Below are 20027 nucleotides of genomic sequence, written 5' to 3' on the forward strand. Positions count from 1 at the left end.
CTGAGGAAAGAGTATATGTGATTGGACGCTCGACTGCGCATATATTTTATTTAAAGAATTTAGTATTTCCAGTGTGATTTCGGAGAGTGTTCAATAGAGAAAGCTTTGACGGTTTGAAACAAATTGGAACTTGAGTTTCTGTTCTACTATCATGGGAGAAGGATTAGAGAGAAAGAGCTCCGTGATTTAGTCATAAATGAATGTAAGAATATCACGTAAAACATTGGTACGACGACTGAATAGCTAGAATCTACGTGAAATTGATGATTTTATAATAAATACCGGAACTACACAATGAAGAAGAGGTAGTTACCGATGTTCGAAGCTCTACTAAAGAATCGACGACGACGATAAGTTTTGACTAACAGCATAAATAGAACTGGATCAACGACGAATTAAGAAGAAAAGAAGAAAAGGACTATCAATCTTCGAGATGGAAGGAGTTCGACAGCGGTAGACGGCATCGTAGACGGTGTACCGGAGGACATCATCCTTCTAGACGACTCCAGGTGACCGACGCCAGTCCTGCTGGAGTACCAGCAGCACGAGAGGAGGTGCATCGAGACGGAGACCCAACCAGCGACATCGGAGGAGAGTGAGATCTAACCAGCAACATCGGAGGAGAGACAGGGGTTCGGAGAGGTTTTCCACAGCCTCTTGGTATTGTAACGACGCGACGAGGTTTGTTTGCCCCATCCCCGAATTAACAAGAACAGCGAGAAGTTACCTGTCCTATTTTAATGGCAAGATATCTTAAACTATGATGTTTACGATCAAGACCTAATTTGAAACTCGCAAAAACAACTTAATACTACTTAACTACGTAAAGACTTGTAGCTTGTACATACTGGACCTGGTTAACTGACATTGATCAGTAATATGTACGATATCAAAGTTAAAATCTGTTAAAGTCATTAATTGTCTTGAATGTTTAAAGAATAGCCCCAGGTCCAGAAGTCTTGAGACAGTTTGATCTACCGAAAGAGACTGAGCTAGTAAAAACAAAGAAAAGACTAATTTGCCAGTTAAAATGTGTTTCAATAATATTTAAAATATTGACTGATAACCAAACTATTATTCAGTGATACAATTACGTAAAACGTAATTAGTTCTGAAAGACATTTAAGTATAACGGATATTGAAATTTTGTTTAATGAAAAACCTATTTAAACATGAATAATTGTCTCAAAGGTATTTGTATGTTGCTTGCTAATCATTGACTCTGTCACTTTTCATGTTACAGTTGGATATGTTGCAAAAGAGTATTGTCACCCATACAACCATGATTTTGACCCTAGTAAAAAGTTAAATTTTCATTATATTTTATTTTTCCGATTGATAACCATACTTACAGATCATGTGTATGTTAAACCAGATAGACAGAAATATTTAGCTTGGATTGTCTTGAAAGAATAATTAGTTTTTATTACACTGAGATCAGCAGTCATAGAGAAGTTAATGCTTTTAAACACACTACTTATATTTGTTGATTTTAAGGTCAGAATACTTACACCAAAGAGAAGGAGACATACTGCTAAGGAATTATACGACATTTTATTGTTTGGTATTCACACTGAGTCAAACTACACCAGTACATACAACTTGAGAATAATTTATTTTCACTATCAACATAACAAGACATATTTTAGTTAATATTCTGTAGAGGTTAGTAGTTGTGCTACATACACAATCACAGCACTAGTACTTTATAGAGTTTTCACGGCGCCCAACTAGACCACATTTTACATTATAGATATTGGCATTTTAGGAAATATACTCCATAGAGTAATTCTGAAAATACTTATAGAATTTTTGGCGCACAACGTGTAAGCCAACGTTAGGGACTATTTTATGATTTTTTTTTGAACAACTCAAGACACTTTGAAAAATACAGACAGTAATTTTATTTTGTCAAGATGACAGACACAGGTAGGAAGTCATATTTTTTGAGAGGTAGCAATGACACTTCTGACTCTAGTCCTGAACGAGAACCTAGAGAAGTAGTACCAGAACAGCACATCGAGACTACTGGTATGGAGTCACAGCAGGAAATGGAGTTGGGTCATTCGCCGCCGACACCAACTGTTACCCTAGATGCACTGTTCCAGTTCATGAATAAGGAGAAACAAGAACGGGAGCGTAAAGAACAGGAGGAGAAACTAGAACGGGAACGGGAGAAACAAGAACGGGAGCGTATAGAACAGGAGGAGAAGTTAGAAAGGGAACAAAAGGAGCGAGAAAACGCCGAAAGACTAGACAATTTAGTGCAAGTCTTAAATAACACTTTAGGCAGGATTGCAGATGAAACAGCAGAAATCAGGCATGACTTAACTGAAACACAGCACGAGATGCAACAGAAGTTTTCCAGTGTACACACTCGTATTGAAGGTGTAGAAATATTCAGTAAACGCACTGACGATAAAGTAGTACACTTAAGCGAGCGTCTAACAGGAAGGTTAGATATGGTAGAGGCGAAAATAGGGGAAATAGAAAGAGAATCCAGACACATCGCAACATTCTCGCCCCAACTAACGACTCACCACACTAGCGAATGTAATACCGACAAGGAAGACACGCCGGTAAACAAATCGATAACGATAGAAGCCGAGCGAAATCCCGCGAATATTAGTACTGCAATTATGTCAGCAGATCCGGTACTTACACTACACCACCCTTCTAAGAAATGGTTGGATGACGTTCCAACATATTCAGGGAAAAGTAATGAAAACCCTCGAAGATTCTTAAATCAGTTTGGAGAATATTGCCACACATTTAAGTTAACAGACGCAGAAAAATTGAAATGCGTTAGCCACTGCTTGAAAAACACGGCATATTATTGGTGGGAGTTGGCGAAAGATTCGGTACACGCATACGAATCGTTTCAGAAAGCTTTCATATCCCAATTTTGGAATACTCGTATCCAAAGCAATTTGCGAATACAGTTGCATTCTGAAAAATTCGAAAATCGTAAATTTCAAAATTTAGAGGCGCATATCAGCGATATGTACGAGAGAACTCGTTATCTTGATTGCCGTATGGAAGACGAAGAGTTTATTGCCATGATAATTTCGCAATTACCACTCAATTATCAATTACAACTTAGTGGACGGCAATACAGTAATATTGTAGATTTCAAGGAACAACTGTTAACGTATGAACGACTCGTTAAGCTCGATAAAACGGTAACGCACAAAGAAACTAACGAGCGCAAGAACACGAACCAACAGACACCGTTATACAATAACTGGCGTAACCGAAATGAAGGGCAGAACAGCGGACACAAACAACCTCAAATTCACACACTGAACGTTGAAAACTGCGGAAGTAATTGATATCACAATAGATATCGAGGTCAGCGATATGGTAACGGATTTTATAAACCACAGTACTATCGTCGTAGAAACGAGAAGCGACAAGACAGACGCGAAAATGAATCACAGTGGGAGAATAAACGTCAGGAGGGGACAGTTAATTTCAGAGAGAATTCAGGCGAAAATCGAACAACGAAAGAACGATCGGCAAATTACAATAATCATTCCGGAGGTCAGTACAGCATAAATGCACAAACGTTTGTACCGTCTGAAAAAGGGAACAGCTTTAGCACCACCATTCACGACGCGCGACAAGGAGAAAGAAATTCATATTCTATAGCGCCAAGTCACGAGCAAAGCAACACGGAATGGCCGCGCATGCAATCTAGCAGACGCTCAGATACAAACCAAGGAGGTAATAACACATTTTTGATTTCACCGAATGCAAATAATGGATTTGCTAATTTGTCACAAGAGCAAATTAGAGGATTTAAGGACAGTGCGGTAAACTAATTAGGGATGGCGAAAACCCGCTCCGCACGTCAGTCCCTAATTGTAAGTTAGACGGGGCTAGTATAAAATTGGATCCCGACGCAAATGACAAGAATAATTGTCGAAGCATACACACCATTATGTTCAAAGAAAACGAGCGTGAATTTTTACTCAGCGAGCCCACAGAAACCGAAGTTCAAGCGAAACAAGCACTATGTCCGGAGATATCGTTAACTTTAAACGGAGTTAAAGTGCCTGTACTATTAGACAGCGGCGCAGAGATATCCTGCATCAGCGAAGACTGCGTAGCCATGATAGAGAGCACCGGAATATCATTACCGAGAATGCCAGTACCGAGTTTAAAGATTCTAGGGGTTACATCAAGGGCTAGTCCCATCATTAATCGTCAGACCTTATTGGAAGTAGAAGGTTTAGGTAGCACCAAGTACATTAATGTATTAATCGTAAAAGGATTGGCTAAACCAGTAATTTTCGGTGTAGACTTTCTAACTAGCCATAAAATAATTTTGAATTTTGCAGGTTGGATGGTAACTGCTATGGATGACACAGAAAATACGAAAACTACTGAAAATTGGGAAGTTTCGGAAAAATGCATTGCAATCATTCATAAGGAAACTTCGTGTATTAATAGTGACATAAATTTGATGGCGACCGGAGCTGATTTAATAGAAGCTGTAAAGGGAATTACCATGGTAAATGAAACCGGTAGAAATAATCTTCTTCATGTCTTAAGAAATTTTCAAAATATATTTTCCGAAAAACCTGGGTTAAACAAATTATATACAGCTAGTATTCAGGTCATACCCGGTGAACCATTCCATAAAAAGTCGTATCCCATCCCGGCGAAATATTTGAAAGAGGCTGAAGAATATCTAGACTTAATGTTGGAATGGAATGTAATAAAGCGAGCGCCTAGCCCATTCACGAATGCGATACTCTGTGTGCGAAAGAAAGACGGAACAGTACGTTTATGCCTTGACGCGAGGGAGATCAACAAAATTACTGTTCGAGATCGGGAAAGTCCGAGACCAACGAATGATATTCTGCGATTATATCAGGGTGTCAAGTTTCTAACCACACTTGATTTGTCGGCAGGGTACTGGCAAATACCCTTAGAAGAAAGATCTAGACAGTACACATCATTCCTATTCAAGAACTCGCAGTATGTGTTCCAAGTCATGCCGTTCGGCTTATGTAATGCGGTAGCTGAGTTTACTCGTTGTCTGGACGAAACGCTAGGATCTGAGTGCAAAGGATTCGCGCGAGCATATGTCGACGACATTTTGATTACATCGTCATCATTCGAAGAACACCTGGAGCATATCGGCATTGTCCTAACGAAACTACGTGACGCAGGAATGACGGTGAAACTGCGAAAATCCGTATTTTGCCGACAAGAGTTACCATTTCTAGGGCATATTCTGACACCGACCGGAATTCATACCGATCCTGAAAAATTGAACAGTATTTCCAACTTCCCTACACCAAAGAATGTTAAACAACTACGTACATTCCTGGGAGTTATCGGGTTTTACCGAAATTACAGCGACAAGATAGCCAAGATCGCAGTCCCATTGTTTGATCTACTCAAGAAGGACAAGCTGTGGAAATGGGAAGCAGAACAGCGGGAAGCTTTTGAAGAACTCAAGAAGGTCTTTCTCGAAGAACGAGTCATCTATCATCCCATGTTAGGTCGGGAATTTCTACTATACACAGACGCATCTGATTATGCCTTAGGGGCGAAGCTCGCGCAAATGGACGATGAGGGAGTAGAACGTACCGTAGCGATGGCGAGTAGAACATTGAATTCGGCAGAGCGAAATTACACGGTCACGGAGAAAGAGACACTAGCAATAATATGGGCTCTGCAGAAGTTTCGAGACCTGCTTCTGGGAGAACATATAAAGCTAATGACTGACCATCAAGCCCTGATGTGTCTAAAAGCAGGCAAAATTTTTGGTAGCAGGCTGACACGATGGTGCTTGCTGATGCAAGAGTTTGACTTGGAAATATGCCACATTAAAGGGAAAGAGAATGTAGTCGCCGATTACCTAAGTCGAATACCCGATGTATTGAATGATGAATTGACACCGAGGAAGAACTCCAAGGAATTTTTGGTAGCTAATCTTGTGACACAACAACTTAAAGATAACGCAACAATCAAGAATGTTTTTGACCAGATAGCTCAACTGCAACAGGAAGATGAATTCTGCAAGGTCATAATAGATAAATTGAAGGGTTCAGAGGTTCCAACTAGGTTAGAGGAGAGATACTGCATGTCGGAGGGAGTATTGTTCAATCATAGCAAGGGAAAAGCCAGATTTGAAGAGCCATGGAAGCCGGTAATACCGAAGCGAAACATCAACTCGATTATTTGGGAGGTTCATAGGAATTGCGGGCATATTGGTTCAAAGAAGCTGACACAGTCATTGATTAGGCAGCTATACTCTCCGAATCTGCACAAGTCAGTCGCCGCCATTACTCGATCGTGCGACTTGTGTCAGAAAGCGAAACATGCCCAACAAAATCTCGAAGGTGAGTTTAAACCTATCCTTCCGGAGAGACCACTGCAGTTGGTATCAGTGGATGTATTGGGACCATTACCTAGATCAACAGCCGGGGTGAAATATGTGTTCGTGATGGTAGATTTATTTACAAAATACACCAAGTTGTATCCCATAGTCAATGCCACCAGCAAGATAGTATTCCAGAAAGTTAAACAGTTTATCGCGGAAGTGGGTCGACCGGAGAAAATTATTTCAGATCATGCCACACAATTCATGAGTCAAGTTTGGCAAGAAGGACTCAGAAAACTGCAAATCGTACCCACCACGTCTTCGGTGAGACACCCGCAGAGTAATCCTGTGGAGAGACAAATGCGCACACTTGGTAATATGTTGCGGACATTCTGCCACGATACACAGCAGAACTGGATGAGTAAATTAACGTTCATTGAATGCATTTTGAATAATACTGTACACAGTTCTACCAGTGTTACTCCATATGAAGCGTTAACAGGAAAAAGATCATTGATAATACCGTCATCGTTACTACCGAGACATCACGATGAAGCTCTGGCCGCAGAAGATAAAGAATTAGTCGAGATACAGAAGGAAACTGAAGAGTTGGTCGCAGCCAAGTTGACATCCACGGCGGATCTTCGGAGAAAATACCAGAAAGATTCCAGCAAGATGAGTTTTAATTGTGGAGATTTAGTACTCAAGAGAACGAATCCAGTAAGCCAATTTTGGAAGTACGTTACTAAGAAGCTATTTCTACTCTTCGATGGACCATATATGATCACGAAGATTATTAGAAGTAACTGTTACGAACTGTCTGACATTAAAACGAAACAAGTAATAGGACACTATAATATAACGCAGTTGAGGAAATATTACACTCCTGTAGAATAGTATACACTGTTACACATATGTCCGTTTGAAGACATATATCGGTGACAATACTCTATGTTTGCAAGTAAGTATGTAAATAAGGTCAATAATATGAAATGTAAATTTTCTGCCAATAATTAGAATATAGATGAGATGTTTGTATGATGAGAAATGGTCCTAAGACCTATATCAGAGTATAGTTCGTTAGTCACATTTCTGAAGGGGACTATTCTATAGAGGTATTTGAGAAGCCCTCAATAGAAATGAATTTTATGTTTATTATTTTACTTCTTACCTCTATGACTTTGTCTTAGTCCTGTTATGAATTATATTTACCAGTATTGTATCTCTATGGTCAGGTCAATTTGGTTTTACTCTTTAAGTATTTTCATGTTTTATCTAAGTAATAATTTTATGAAATGTCTTTGCAAACATTTGTTAAACGGCGACGAATAGGAAATGAGCTTACACCTTTTAATATTGTTTTTGGGTCATTACTGAGGAAAGAGTATATGTGATTGGACGCTCGACTGTGCATATATTTTATTTAAAGAATTTAGTATTTCCAGTGTGATTTCGGAGAGTGTTCAATAGAGAAAGCTTTGACGGTTTGAAACAAATTGGAACTTGAGTTTCTGTTCTACTATCATGGGAGAAGGATTAGAGAGAAAGAGCTCCGTGATTTAGTCATAAATGAATGTAAGAATATCACGTAAAACATTGGTACGACGACTGAATAGCTAGAATCTACGTGAAATTGATGATTTTATAATAAATACCGGAACTACACAATGAAGAAGAGGTAGTTACCGATGTTCGAAGCTCTACTAAAGAATCGACGACGACGATAAGTTTTGACTAACAGCATAAATAGAACTGGATCAACGACGAATTAAGAAGAAAAGAAGAAAAGGACTATCAATCTTCGAGATGGAAGGAGTTCGACAGCGGTAGACGGCATCGTAGACGGTGTACCGGAGGACATCATCCTTCTAGACGACTCCAGGTGACCGACGCCAGTCCTGCTGGAGTACCAGCAGCACGAGAGGAGGTGCATCGAGACGGAGACCCAACCAGCGACATCGGAGGAGAGTGAGATCTAACCAGCAACATCGGAGGAGAGACAGGGGTTCGGAGAGGTTTTCCACAGCCTCTTGGTATTGTAACGACGCGACGAGGTTTGTTTGCCCCATCCCCGAATTAACAAGAACAGCGAGAAGTTACCTGTCCTATTTTAATGGCAAGATATCTTAAACTATGATGTTTACGATCAAGACCTAATTTGAAACTCGCAAAAACAACTTAATACTACTTAACTACGTAAAGACTTGTAGCTTGTACATACTGGACCTGGTTAACTGACATTGATCAGTAATATGTACGATATCAAAGTTAAAATCTGTTAAAGTCATTAATTGTCTTGAATGTTTAAAGAATAGCCCCAGGTCCAGAAGTCTTGAGACAGTTTGATCTACCGAAAGAGACTGAGCTAGTAAAAACAAAGAAAAGACTAATTTGCCAGTTAAAATGTGTTTCAATAATATTTAAAATATTGACTGATAACCAAACTATTATTCAGTGATACAATTACGTAAAACGTAATTAGTTCTGAAAGACATTTAAGTATAACGGATATTGAAATTTTGTTTAATGAAAAACCTATTTAAACATGAATAATTGTCTCAAAGGTATTTGTATGTTGCTTGCTAATCATTGACTCTGTCACTTTTCATGTTACAGTTGGATATGTTGCAAAAGAGTATTGTCACCCATACAACCATGATTTTGACCCTAGTAAAAAGTTAAATTTTCATTATATTTTATTTTTCCGATTGATAACCATACTTACAGATCATGTGTATGTTAAACCAGATAGACAGAAATATTTAGCTTGGATTGTCTTGAAAGAATAATTAGTTTTTATTACACTGAGATCAGCAGTCATAGAGAAGTTAATGCTTTTAAACACACTACTTATATTTGTTGATTTTAAGGTCAGAATACTTACACCAAAGAGAAGGAGACATACTGCTAAGGAATTATACGACATTTTATTGTTTGGTATTCACACTGAGTCAAACTACACCAGTACATACAACTTGAGAATAATTTATTTTCACTATCAACATAACAAGACATATTTTAGTTAATATTCTGTAGAGGTTAGTAGTTGTGCTACATACACAATCACAGCACTAGTACTTTATAGAGTTTTCACGGCGCCCAACTAGACCACATTTTACATTATAGATATTGGCATTTTAGGAAATATACTCCATAGAGTAATTCTGAAAATACTTATAACACATTCTCTATGATCTCATGCTATTTATTCTACATCATGAGTTTTTAAATAACGTATTTGACAATGTTCATTTTCACGCATTAATCAAATACAGGTTTTGGTTAATGAAGTGAAACTACTTTGCTGAGGGACTAGAATTTTTGAGTGTTACAAAAATTTTGATCACGTGAGGGGAATAGTTTTGTACACGGTGGGGGAACCAGTAAAGGAGGAGAGTGCGTCAGCCGCAACGCCATCCCAATGCACTAGCGGTTGAATGGGATGATGGCAAAGAGGAAGGGGGGAAATAGGTACATAGCGTAGCATGCTATATGCTAGTTGTAACGACCGGAAGGGAAGACTCCAGGGGAGAGGTATAAATGATGCAGCAGCGATGCTACGGAATTCTCATAATATTGCTTGTGTTTGTCTACTCATTTTTTATAAAGGCTGATTATTGACGCTATCATATTTGTTTTATTTCATTTAAAGTATCTAAAATTTATTTATTCATGTGAAAACAAGTTATTGATTTGGCCAATAACTTTATAACTATTATTCAATTTTATGTGAATAGTGTGAATGAAAATGAAAAAAAAAAGAAGAAAAAAAAGATTTAAGAAGTTAGCTTAATAAGTAATTTATTTTTGGTATTAAAATTTTAAATGGCTTTATAGTCTTATGAGATAGATGTTATAGTGTAATTTATGTTAGATTGGAGGTTTTTTGTTCTTTCATTTTATTCTTCAGCTGGAGATCATGTTTTAGCATAATGGCAGAAGCAGTTAAGCGGTATTATCAATGGAAACATGGAAATAAACCGTCAAAAGAGGCGCAAAATGTGCCAGTGAATGATGCGAGAGTACAAGGCGTGGAAAAAGGCATTATTTTTCATTGCCCTGTCGACAGCCACTAAACAGCCCCAAAGATGAAAGCTGGCGTCACAGCACGACATAGCATCACATCAGGCTGAAGGGATGTCACGTTCAATCATCTTACAGAATTGGGAGCAGCATGTAGCATCACGTCCAAACACCGTCCTACGGTAGCAAGGTCTCAAACTGAAGTGAGGTGTCAAACAAAAAATTCCAGATCACAAAAAAATTCTGGAAAAGTTTCATAGCGTTTAGTTATCCTAACCTTTGTGATCAATACTTAAGTTTCACTACTTTTTTGTAACAGAAGTGACATTGGTGAACAGTAGACTCCTAGCAGTGAAATTTGAATTTGTTTTGCCGAAAACTTTCTGTTAGGGACTTTGGTGGTTGAGAGATCACAACAATCACCAAAAAAATTCTGATTAAATTTCCAGCAACATTAAGTTCCCAAGTGGGAAACATTGCGGTCATTTCAGTGTCCCCCCCCCCCCCCCCCAAACCATTGTCACTGCTCCATTATGCAAATAGCTTCACACCTTATCCATCTCTAATGACCCAGATGTTTACGAGAAGTTAAGCTTTATTCCTTCATTAACATTCTAATGACATCAAGGTCATTTGACGTGGAAACACACAAATCAGGAATAATATTGAGCAAGTTATCGAGTTATGAGATATTGTAAGGAATCACCCCATCATCATGGAAAAACTAAAAAATTGCCAGTTCAGGATTTGAACCAGCGTTCTTTGAATTGCGAGTCTAGGTTCTCATTCTTATCAAAATGACACCTTGCATTGTTAGAGACAGTGGAGAAGAAGGCTGGAAAAAACAAAAAACATATGGGCACATTTAAGCAGATGCATGCACACCCACATGCAAAAAAGCAATGAGGCACAAAACCACATCAATTTAAAATTAGTGGTGCACCGATGCGGATACCGATGAATCGTAATCGGCGATTATGGGTACTTACCGATTAATCGTAATCGGGGATTATCTTAACGATTACTTTGCCGATTATTTACGTCCCGGCGTAATTAAGTAGGTTTTTACAGTGTAATATTTTGTTACACATTTTAGGACGAAATACGGTAATATTTGTATATATTACAAAATTCATCTAACTGCGTCATATCATAATTACAGATATTTCGTTAAGTTTAATAAATCTCATTGCCTCAAACAATAAAAAATGCATTTTTCTTACACGTTTATTTACGTTTCGTCTTTTGTTTAGTGGCCTTGTACATTACGTATAGCCAGAGAAGTAAAATAGATGGCACGCAATCAAAATACCACCAACAGTTGCAGTGGATTCTATGACAATCGATCTTTTCGAGTCGTAGTAGCGGTTCAAAATCGTGGTCCCGATACCTTCTAGTTTTTATCACTGCGTTTTACAAACTCGTTATGGGCGTCTTTGGTAACATTATCCGTTTGTTATTTGTATGTGACGTGAAAAGTGAAAAAGTATTTATAATTTTATATATTCAGTCAACATAAATAAAATCACATGTGCTAGAATTGGTTTTTAGTCATTTTTATATAATTATAGTGAGATGGCGAGTAGGGAGAAAAAAAGTGAAGTGTGGAAACATTTTTCTATAAACTCAAGTGAACAAAATAAAGCAGCATGTTTACATTGTTAAACGGTAATTTCTTGATGCAACCTTATGTGATAGTCGATTATAATGCTAGTTTTCCGCAACAAAAACTTACCCATTGTAAATTACAATTATTAGACTGTAGTTCAAGTTGTTTACAATAACAAATATTTAAATAGAATTTAATTAATTTCCCCTTTCAATGACTAATATGTATTTTATATATTTTTATACTGTTATTATAACTGTATTCTCAATTTTACCTAATCTTGTTATTAAATTCACATGGGAATAAAAAATTTTGTGTGCATTATTACACTTAAAAAAAATTTGTTCATTATAATCGGTAACTGAATCGGTATCTGCCGATTATTGCTCTCATAATCGGTAATCGAATCGGTAATCGGTAAAGTCATATCGGTGCACCACTATTTAAAATCAAAATGTAAACTTGGTGAATTGGAGACCCTGACCTAAGGACCACATTAAAACCCAAAATATCTCCGCCAACCTTGTTCGTGAGATTTCATTATCACCTTAAGTCATTCCGTGCATAAACAAGGAATGTAAAAAACAAAGCAATACACACTATCTTCTAGCTACAGTAGAACCCCTATCATACACTTTTCAACGGAGGGCACAAAAATGGTGTATGATGCGGGAAAGTGTATGAAAAGGGAATGGCAATAATAAGATTTTTTTTTTCAATCTAACATACCAGCACAATGTCTGATTAAACTTAAATACATAATGTGTAAATAATTGCATTATATTAATGAAAGATATGAATTCATCATTATACGTATATACATACATATAATAAAACCACCAGAAATGTAAAATACAGTCCATAACCAAGTAAAGCAGTCCTTTCTTGGAGGGGGAAAGGTCACCAAGCCTAAATTAGAAATTAAAAAAATTAGGCTATTGTAAAAAGAAAATCAGAAATTTTTGCTTGTTTGTTTCATTTTACAAACAACTTTATGCAACAGAACAATTTTCTATAAAATGTTAACTTGAGAAACGTACAATACAAAACAATCCGATTGTAAGAAAACAATAACAAACGGCTATATTCAGTTCAAAGATTAATGAATGCACAAAATATGAGATTCGTGCCTTGGTAAAGCGCATTGACCATTTTCATAATCATTGCTAGTTTGCGCCACTAGTCTCGCTCGGTGCTGGCCATAGATGCTAGTAGCGAGGTGCACAGTCTTCCTGATACTATCCATATCTATGGTGCGATAAAGTTATTTTCTTACGTTTGCAAAGGTAAACAATGAACGTTTTTCAAAATAAAAGCATTAAAACGTATTTTTTCAGGAGGAATACAACAAAAAATTTTGTGAATTTTAGGACTTTTCCGCTTTGTAAAAACGTATGAAACGGGAAATTCGTGATTTTATAAGTGTATGTTCCGGGAAAGTAAACCATTGTAAATATAGTACTTTCGGCGGGACCAAAATTAATCGGCGTATGACACGGGAAAATGTATGAAACGGGAACGTATCATCGAGGTTCTACTGTATCATATATATTATTCTGTGATCTTATTTTGTGCAAAACAAGTTTACTGTAATGTTTTACTGTACTGTAATCGTGTTTTGTCTTTACCTTATCTCCTTTCTCTGCAGTTTTGTCAAAGCTGATGCTCTTCGGAATAGCACCCGTGGCAGATGCTTGCAGAGACTTGACAGGGGCCGGCTCGTCCTCCGGGATGACGATGTGGCCGTTGGGTATTAGCACGTTTGGAGCAGCTGGTATATCTGCTTGTAACACACACAGCAATCGTATATGTATCAGCTGAATGAATAATCAACTCAATACTGCAATTAATACTGTTAAACCACTTTATGTTGCTACAGCAATTTTCTGTATTCACCCAAAAATAAGCTGATCCTGAATGTAAGACAGCCCCCAGTTATGGAGGTCAAGGTTCTCTAGAAAAATTAATAACTCACCCATTTCCTTTCCTTGCTTAGTAAAAAGTTACTGCGATAGAATAGTAAGAACAACAATAATAAAATAACAACAAAAATATTATAATAATAAATCTATTTTCCTGCCCAAATTTGTGAGAATTAAAAATGCTTAACTAATATTTAATGTCATTAACAATTGATTTTAAAAAATTGAAATTCAATAATTTTTAACAATTTTTTCAACATATGTTTTTTAATAGTTTATTCTCAGTTATAAGACAACCCCCGATTTTTTGGATTGGTCGTTTAATGAAAAACTCTCGTCTTATTTTCAGGTGAATTCAGTATATTTAGTTTGATTTACAAAATGCACAATAATAGTAAATATGTACAATCAAAATGATAGTTTAAAATAAGTAACAATTTCTCTGTAAAGAGCACTGGTGCAGATTCTGTGGGAGCGAAAATGAATAATAATTTTTAGCCAACATCCTTTTTTGGTTTAGATAATTTTGGCCCTTGATTTGGATAATTATATATATATATATATATATATATATATATATATATATATATATATATATATATATATATATATATATATATATATATATATATATATATACAGTAGAACCCTGTTATAACGAATCTGAAGGGAGTAGTTTATAAGTTCACTATAGAGGGGAAACTTTATATGTGGGAAAACTTTTATATTGGCAATACATACTCTAAAGCAAAATTTTAACTACACATAGGCCTACGCCAAGAAAAGAACGAATGAAAATACTCAAAGCAACAGTTTTATGAGCAAATGCAGATATTATTTTTAATGAACTACACATGTACAAACTTTCTATAACCTAATAGTTCTTGGACATCTGCGTATTATCCTTTTTTCAGGCATTTAATACTCTGCGATGTTTTCGCAGCTTGAGAAAGAAGATTGTTCAGCTTGTTTAATATTGTACTTAATGTGGATGTTGCAATTCCCAGTTCCTTTGCTATTAACACGTGCGGGACAGTGGGGTTGGAGTCTACCTTTTCAATAATGTCCAATTATCTCGCACAGATAATGCCTTACGATTTTTACCACGTTTTTTCAGCCTTTTTTATTGTACATATTTCTTATTGAAGCACATTTGCAGCTTAATAACAAAAAATTCTTTTTACCGTCAAAAGTAAATAAACGAAAAATAACGAGTCTGGCGCATCAAAGATCACTACATATCATTTAGTATCGCAGTTGCTAAAGCTGGAACGAAATTTTCTCACTTTCTATGGAAAAATTTAGTCCACAGAGTTCTATCTAGTGGTAGTCTTACGAACCTTACTCGATCAAAATGTCCGAAACGTGAACGATAAAAATGAGACTTAAAAATATTGAATTTGCTGCTACTATAATGTACATACGTATTTGTGTGGCTGTAATTTATGTTTAATTTTGATAACATATTAAATGTACACGCGTTTGCTCATTCTTAACTATGCAGAGAAAACTTTTTTTTATTTTCACCAAACTGATCACCATTTTTGGCTACACTTAGCCTACCGAGGCCACTTGAATACGACTTGTTTATAATATGAACAGTGGACAATCGAGTAGCGTACTGCGGAGAAAAACTTCAATGTGATCCAGAATAGACGTTTTGTGAAAAAACTTGTAATTATATGAAAATATTTGAGATAAATGTGCATTGTGTCGGCAAAATTTGTTCGTGGTACACGGGAAAACGTATCAACATTGACAAAAGTTGTGCGCTATATCCAATAAATTAATACATAACCTCACATCATTTTGCCGGGACTGAGACGGAAATTCACAATAAACGGGAATTCATTATAGGCGGGTTCACTATAAACGGGTTCTACTGTATATATATATATATATATATATATATATATATATATATATATATATATATATATATATATATATATATATATATATATATATATATAAAACTAGGTATATACCGTTACAAAGGATATAGTAACAACATATTTTTCTTTAAATAACTGTTATCCCAACAACTAAATCCACAGTCAGAAAGACTCAGCAAAAATTCAGTTATCTTGAAAAAAATGTCACAAGTTATGGCTTAGTAGTAATCACCTGTGTTAGTTCTGTTATGAGAGCCTTCCAATCTCAAGGCTTTACTCTTCAATTCTGAATTGAAATTACTTGACTTTAATTCAAATTATTATTAAATAAATTCCGAGAACTGTCAGTTATAATTTGTGCAAGTTAAAGAATTACAAGTACATAAAAACACACTTAACTAATATATACCCGATTTACAAAACCAAACTGTTTTCAATACATACTCTCTAATAATGTCCTTCTAAGTTACTCAACCAACTTCGTAACACAGTCATAGTATTCTAATAACAGCACCAGGTGTTCATCACTTGAGTTGCTGAAGATGGTTCTTTCGAAGAATACTGCAAACTTACTGCCGATGTTTTTCATCAGACGCTGTGAAGCCCAGCAGACAACTCATAACATTGGTTTGAAAATTTGAAATGCAAAATAATAGTAGTTGCACTAGGCGACTCTTAATATGGCTTTTCGCCTGGATATAGTCTTTACTTTCGTAATCGGTGATGCATAATTCATGCAGCACAAAGTCCCATTCAACTATACAAAAAACATGTGGTAATGCTTAAATTAACTGACCACATGTTTCACACTTTGTGGTTTCAAAATCTCAACTACACAAGTTTTGTACTTGAATAAGGTCCGAGTTCATTACAACGAAACATAAAACACCATGGCATAAAACACCATAAATCATCCCATATAATAATTATACTTATCTTGATCTTTGATGTTTCCAAACTTACAGTATTTCAATATTAAACTGTTTTGATTTAATTACAAGACAAATATCCAAAGTTGTATGTTATTTATAAAATATTTATAAGTCTCAAAACAAATTCACAACGAAGAAATTCATTACCAAAACACTATAGCTCTATCCAGGAATCATCTTATTCAATGTTCTAAAGTAAACTTTTTTTTCTTTTCATATTACTTGAATTATAGAATGGATAAAAGCAAAAATACACACCACCAAAGATATAAACAGAACGGTATGTTCAGTATGAATAGAGAAAGTGTCTGTCTGAAGTGTATTCAAGTCATTGTAATTACCGGTACATAATAAAATATATTTTTTCCTTATCTTGCATGAAATAATTATATATATATATATTTTTTTTAATATTTAAATGAAATTAACTGTAATATCTTAACAATATATAAACACAAATTATTTATGATTAAGTTTAAAAATTTATCAAAACAAATAATTTTTAATTTAAAAAATATCACTGAGTTTCACTGCATTCCATTATGTATTTACAGCTTTAAGTTGGGCTTTACATCTTGTCAATAGCCAGTTTAATAGAGATGGTGACATTCAACGATACAGACAAGGGAAAATGGGGAGAATCAATCAAACACAGACTACAGTAAGTGCCGGGCGAAACGTCTCGTGAGCTGTCAGCAAAGAGGGCGAGGACCATGAGAGGTTAAGTGTGACATAAGGGGAAGTAGGGAAAGCAAATTATGTATGAGGATGAAAAATCTTCTTGCACAGGCAAAGTACTGTGCACGTTCAAAATATATGTTGAACACGTAGTGCCTAGCAAGCAAAACCTAGATACGTTCACCAGCATCGTCACAATGACTTTAAGAAGAACACATGATGTGTAAACAGTCCGTGCAGGGGCGTGCCTGGGAGGGGGGGGGGGGGGGTGCGGGACCGGACTCCCCCCCCCCCCCAGGGCTAAAAAAATTTTAATATTAAATTCATAAAATGAACAAAATAAATATTTAGTATGATATTAAAATTAATTCAATGACACAAGCATAAATGTTTAACTAAACAGTATTTTTAGATAGCCTAAATCAGCAATATTGAACACGCATTTTTCAAAAATTTTCCCGGGGGAGGAACCCCGGACCCTCCGCCTAGCTGGGGGGTATTCCATACCCCCCAGGCCCCCCGGAAAGGCCCTAGCCTTCTGCCTGACCCCCCCCCCCCCCCAGAGCAAAATCCTGGGCACACCACTGAGTCCGTGCCAAGTTGGCCCTGCTGGCAAGAAGTGTGGCCCGGTACCCCGGACTGGTACCTGGGGTCGGGGTGACGGTCTTGGGACGGGGGTCCGAGCTGCTGCCGCTGCTGCTGGTGGAGGCCAGGCTGACGGAGCTGAGACGCACCGTGCCGGGGATGCCGTCGGCCATGCCCCTCCTTTCCCGGTCGTCGTCCACCACCACCTGCACACACGGCCCCCACAGTCTACAGCACCACTGATCATATTCTACAACATCCCATCCATATGAATAAAAATATCAATTATTTGTTCGTTCAGAATCTTAAATCTTCGAAATGTATTCACATATTGCTTTTAAAAATTTTGATACAAAGTTGCATTCAAATACGCACTTATTTTTATATACCTGTGTAAAACCTGTGAAAGGTAAAAAAAATAGATCAAATATGGATAGGTATAAACATAGATTTATAACATTTTCTAACTATAGTGTGAGACACATATATATAGGTGTGTAGAGAGAGGACATATATAGACACACACACACACATACAGTAGAATACCGGTACAACGTACCTCATTATAAAGTATATTTCACTTTAACGTATTTTTTTTAAGTCCCCGCCAAAAATCGTATCTTCACCATGCAAAATGGTTTCAGTTTAAAGTATCATATTTTCACTATAACGTATAAATTCTACTCGTAGCGTGGCATTACTACACCAAAATTTACTTAAACTGGTAAATAAATTTACAGCTAAATGATTAATGTTGTAGAACAAACATACACAAATACCACCACAACGTATTATCTAACCTCTAAACCCTGAAAACAAAGTTACAAACAGTTACGCGCACTACCATAGATTATACCATACGTAGTATGCGACGTGAGCAACACAACACCATTCGATACATCGAAACATGGAATTTTGAGAGTAGTATTAATTATTTAGACAATAGTGTTATGCTACGCTAATATACTGTTCGACGTCTGTGCCGGGATATTTTATTGTTATTGTTGAGTTTATTTTCAGGTTACGTTATTTAGACACCGCATTGTATTTGTGCTGCAAAATGAGATAAATGGAGATAAAAAGAAACGAAAGCAATTCACGCTTAAGGAAAAAGTGGAAATACTCAGAGAACTAGACAAAGGAAAAAAGCAAGTCGCAGTTGCGAAGACATAATATGAGATAGAACATTTAGTTCAACCACGGTCTAAGAAGGGGAGGTCTGGACACTCGCCAGATAAAAGTGACCACTTACTGTCTCCATAGTTCGTTCGACGTCCGCTATTCAACTCTAGCGCTAGGTGTCTTGCGGTGGAAATATATCATTAGGCGTTATGATGATTTTGTCAATTCTCGTGAAAAACAAACAAGAGGTAAATAATATACGATACAACGATAGTTTAAAATCATCTTAGGAGGACGCACAGTAACGTGATAATCGGGCATAGGGCCACATTTCCGCAACCTAATTTGTTAATGTCTATAAAACTTTAAAAAATACACTCGTTTAAAAAGGTAATTTTTATGCAAATTACTGGAAATATCGCAATGCCGTTTTGCAGAATGATCAGGAATCATGTAAGGAAGTAAAATAAGTTTTGTTTTTACTTTTTTTATTTCCATGGTGGCCCTATACTCCATAATTACAAACGTAGAGAGTTACGACAGTATTTGATGCACTGCAATGAATTTTAATATAATTACACTATATTTTAACATTTAAAATTAAAGGCTGAATCAAATTACATAACTTGGCTGATTTACGTATTTGAATAACAATACCAAACCTGCATTTTCAATACATTATTTGCTACACAAATAAGTGCCATCGTCAATGTTTCGTGTCTCATGTCAAGTGTTGACGCTTCAGCTTGGGTGCATAGTAGGGACGTATTTTTTTAATTTTTTTTTATTTACATTGCCTTACAATATCCAAATAAAAAATATATACGTTTTTATAAGTTGTCGAAAACAAACAAGACGCACATACACAGCAAACAAAAATAATTTTGATAGCCGCATGAATGCACAGGTATTGTAATGTAA

At 36.4% G+C, this 20027-nt stretch overlaps 1 protein-coding gene across 2 annotated transcripts in view; it reads right to left on the reverse strand.

Moving 5' to 3' along the window:
• The window catches only part of LOC134536130 (GTPase-activating protein and VPS9 domain-containing protein 1), a 173520-nt gene that overhangs the window by 44908 nt on the left and 108585 nt on the right, over nucleotides 1–20027 (reverse strand). For both annotated transcript variants that reach the window (XM_063375727.1, XM_063375719.1), the window contains 2 exons: nucleotides 18046–18190; nucleotides 13601–13752 (listed from right to left, as the gene is read on the reverse strand). In XM_063375727.1, the coding sequence (XP_063231797.1) occupies nucleotides 13601–13752; nucleotides 18046–18190 (297 nt within the window). The remainder of the gene's footprint in view (nucleotides 1–13600; nucleotides 13753–18045; nucleotides 18191–20027) is intronic.

This window comes from Bacillus rossius, chromosome 1 (genome assembly GCF_032445375.1).
Source record: "Bacillus rossius redtenbacheri isolate Brsri chromosome 1, Brsri_v3, whole genome shotgun sequence".
NCBI lineage: Eukaryota > Metazoa > Arthropoda > Insecta > Phasmatodea > Bacillidae > Bacillus > Bacillus rossius.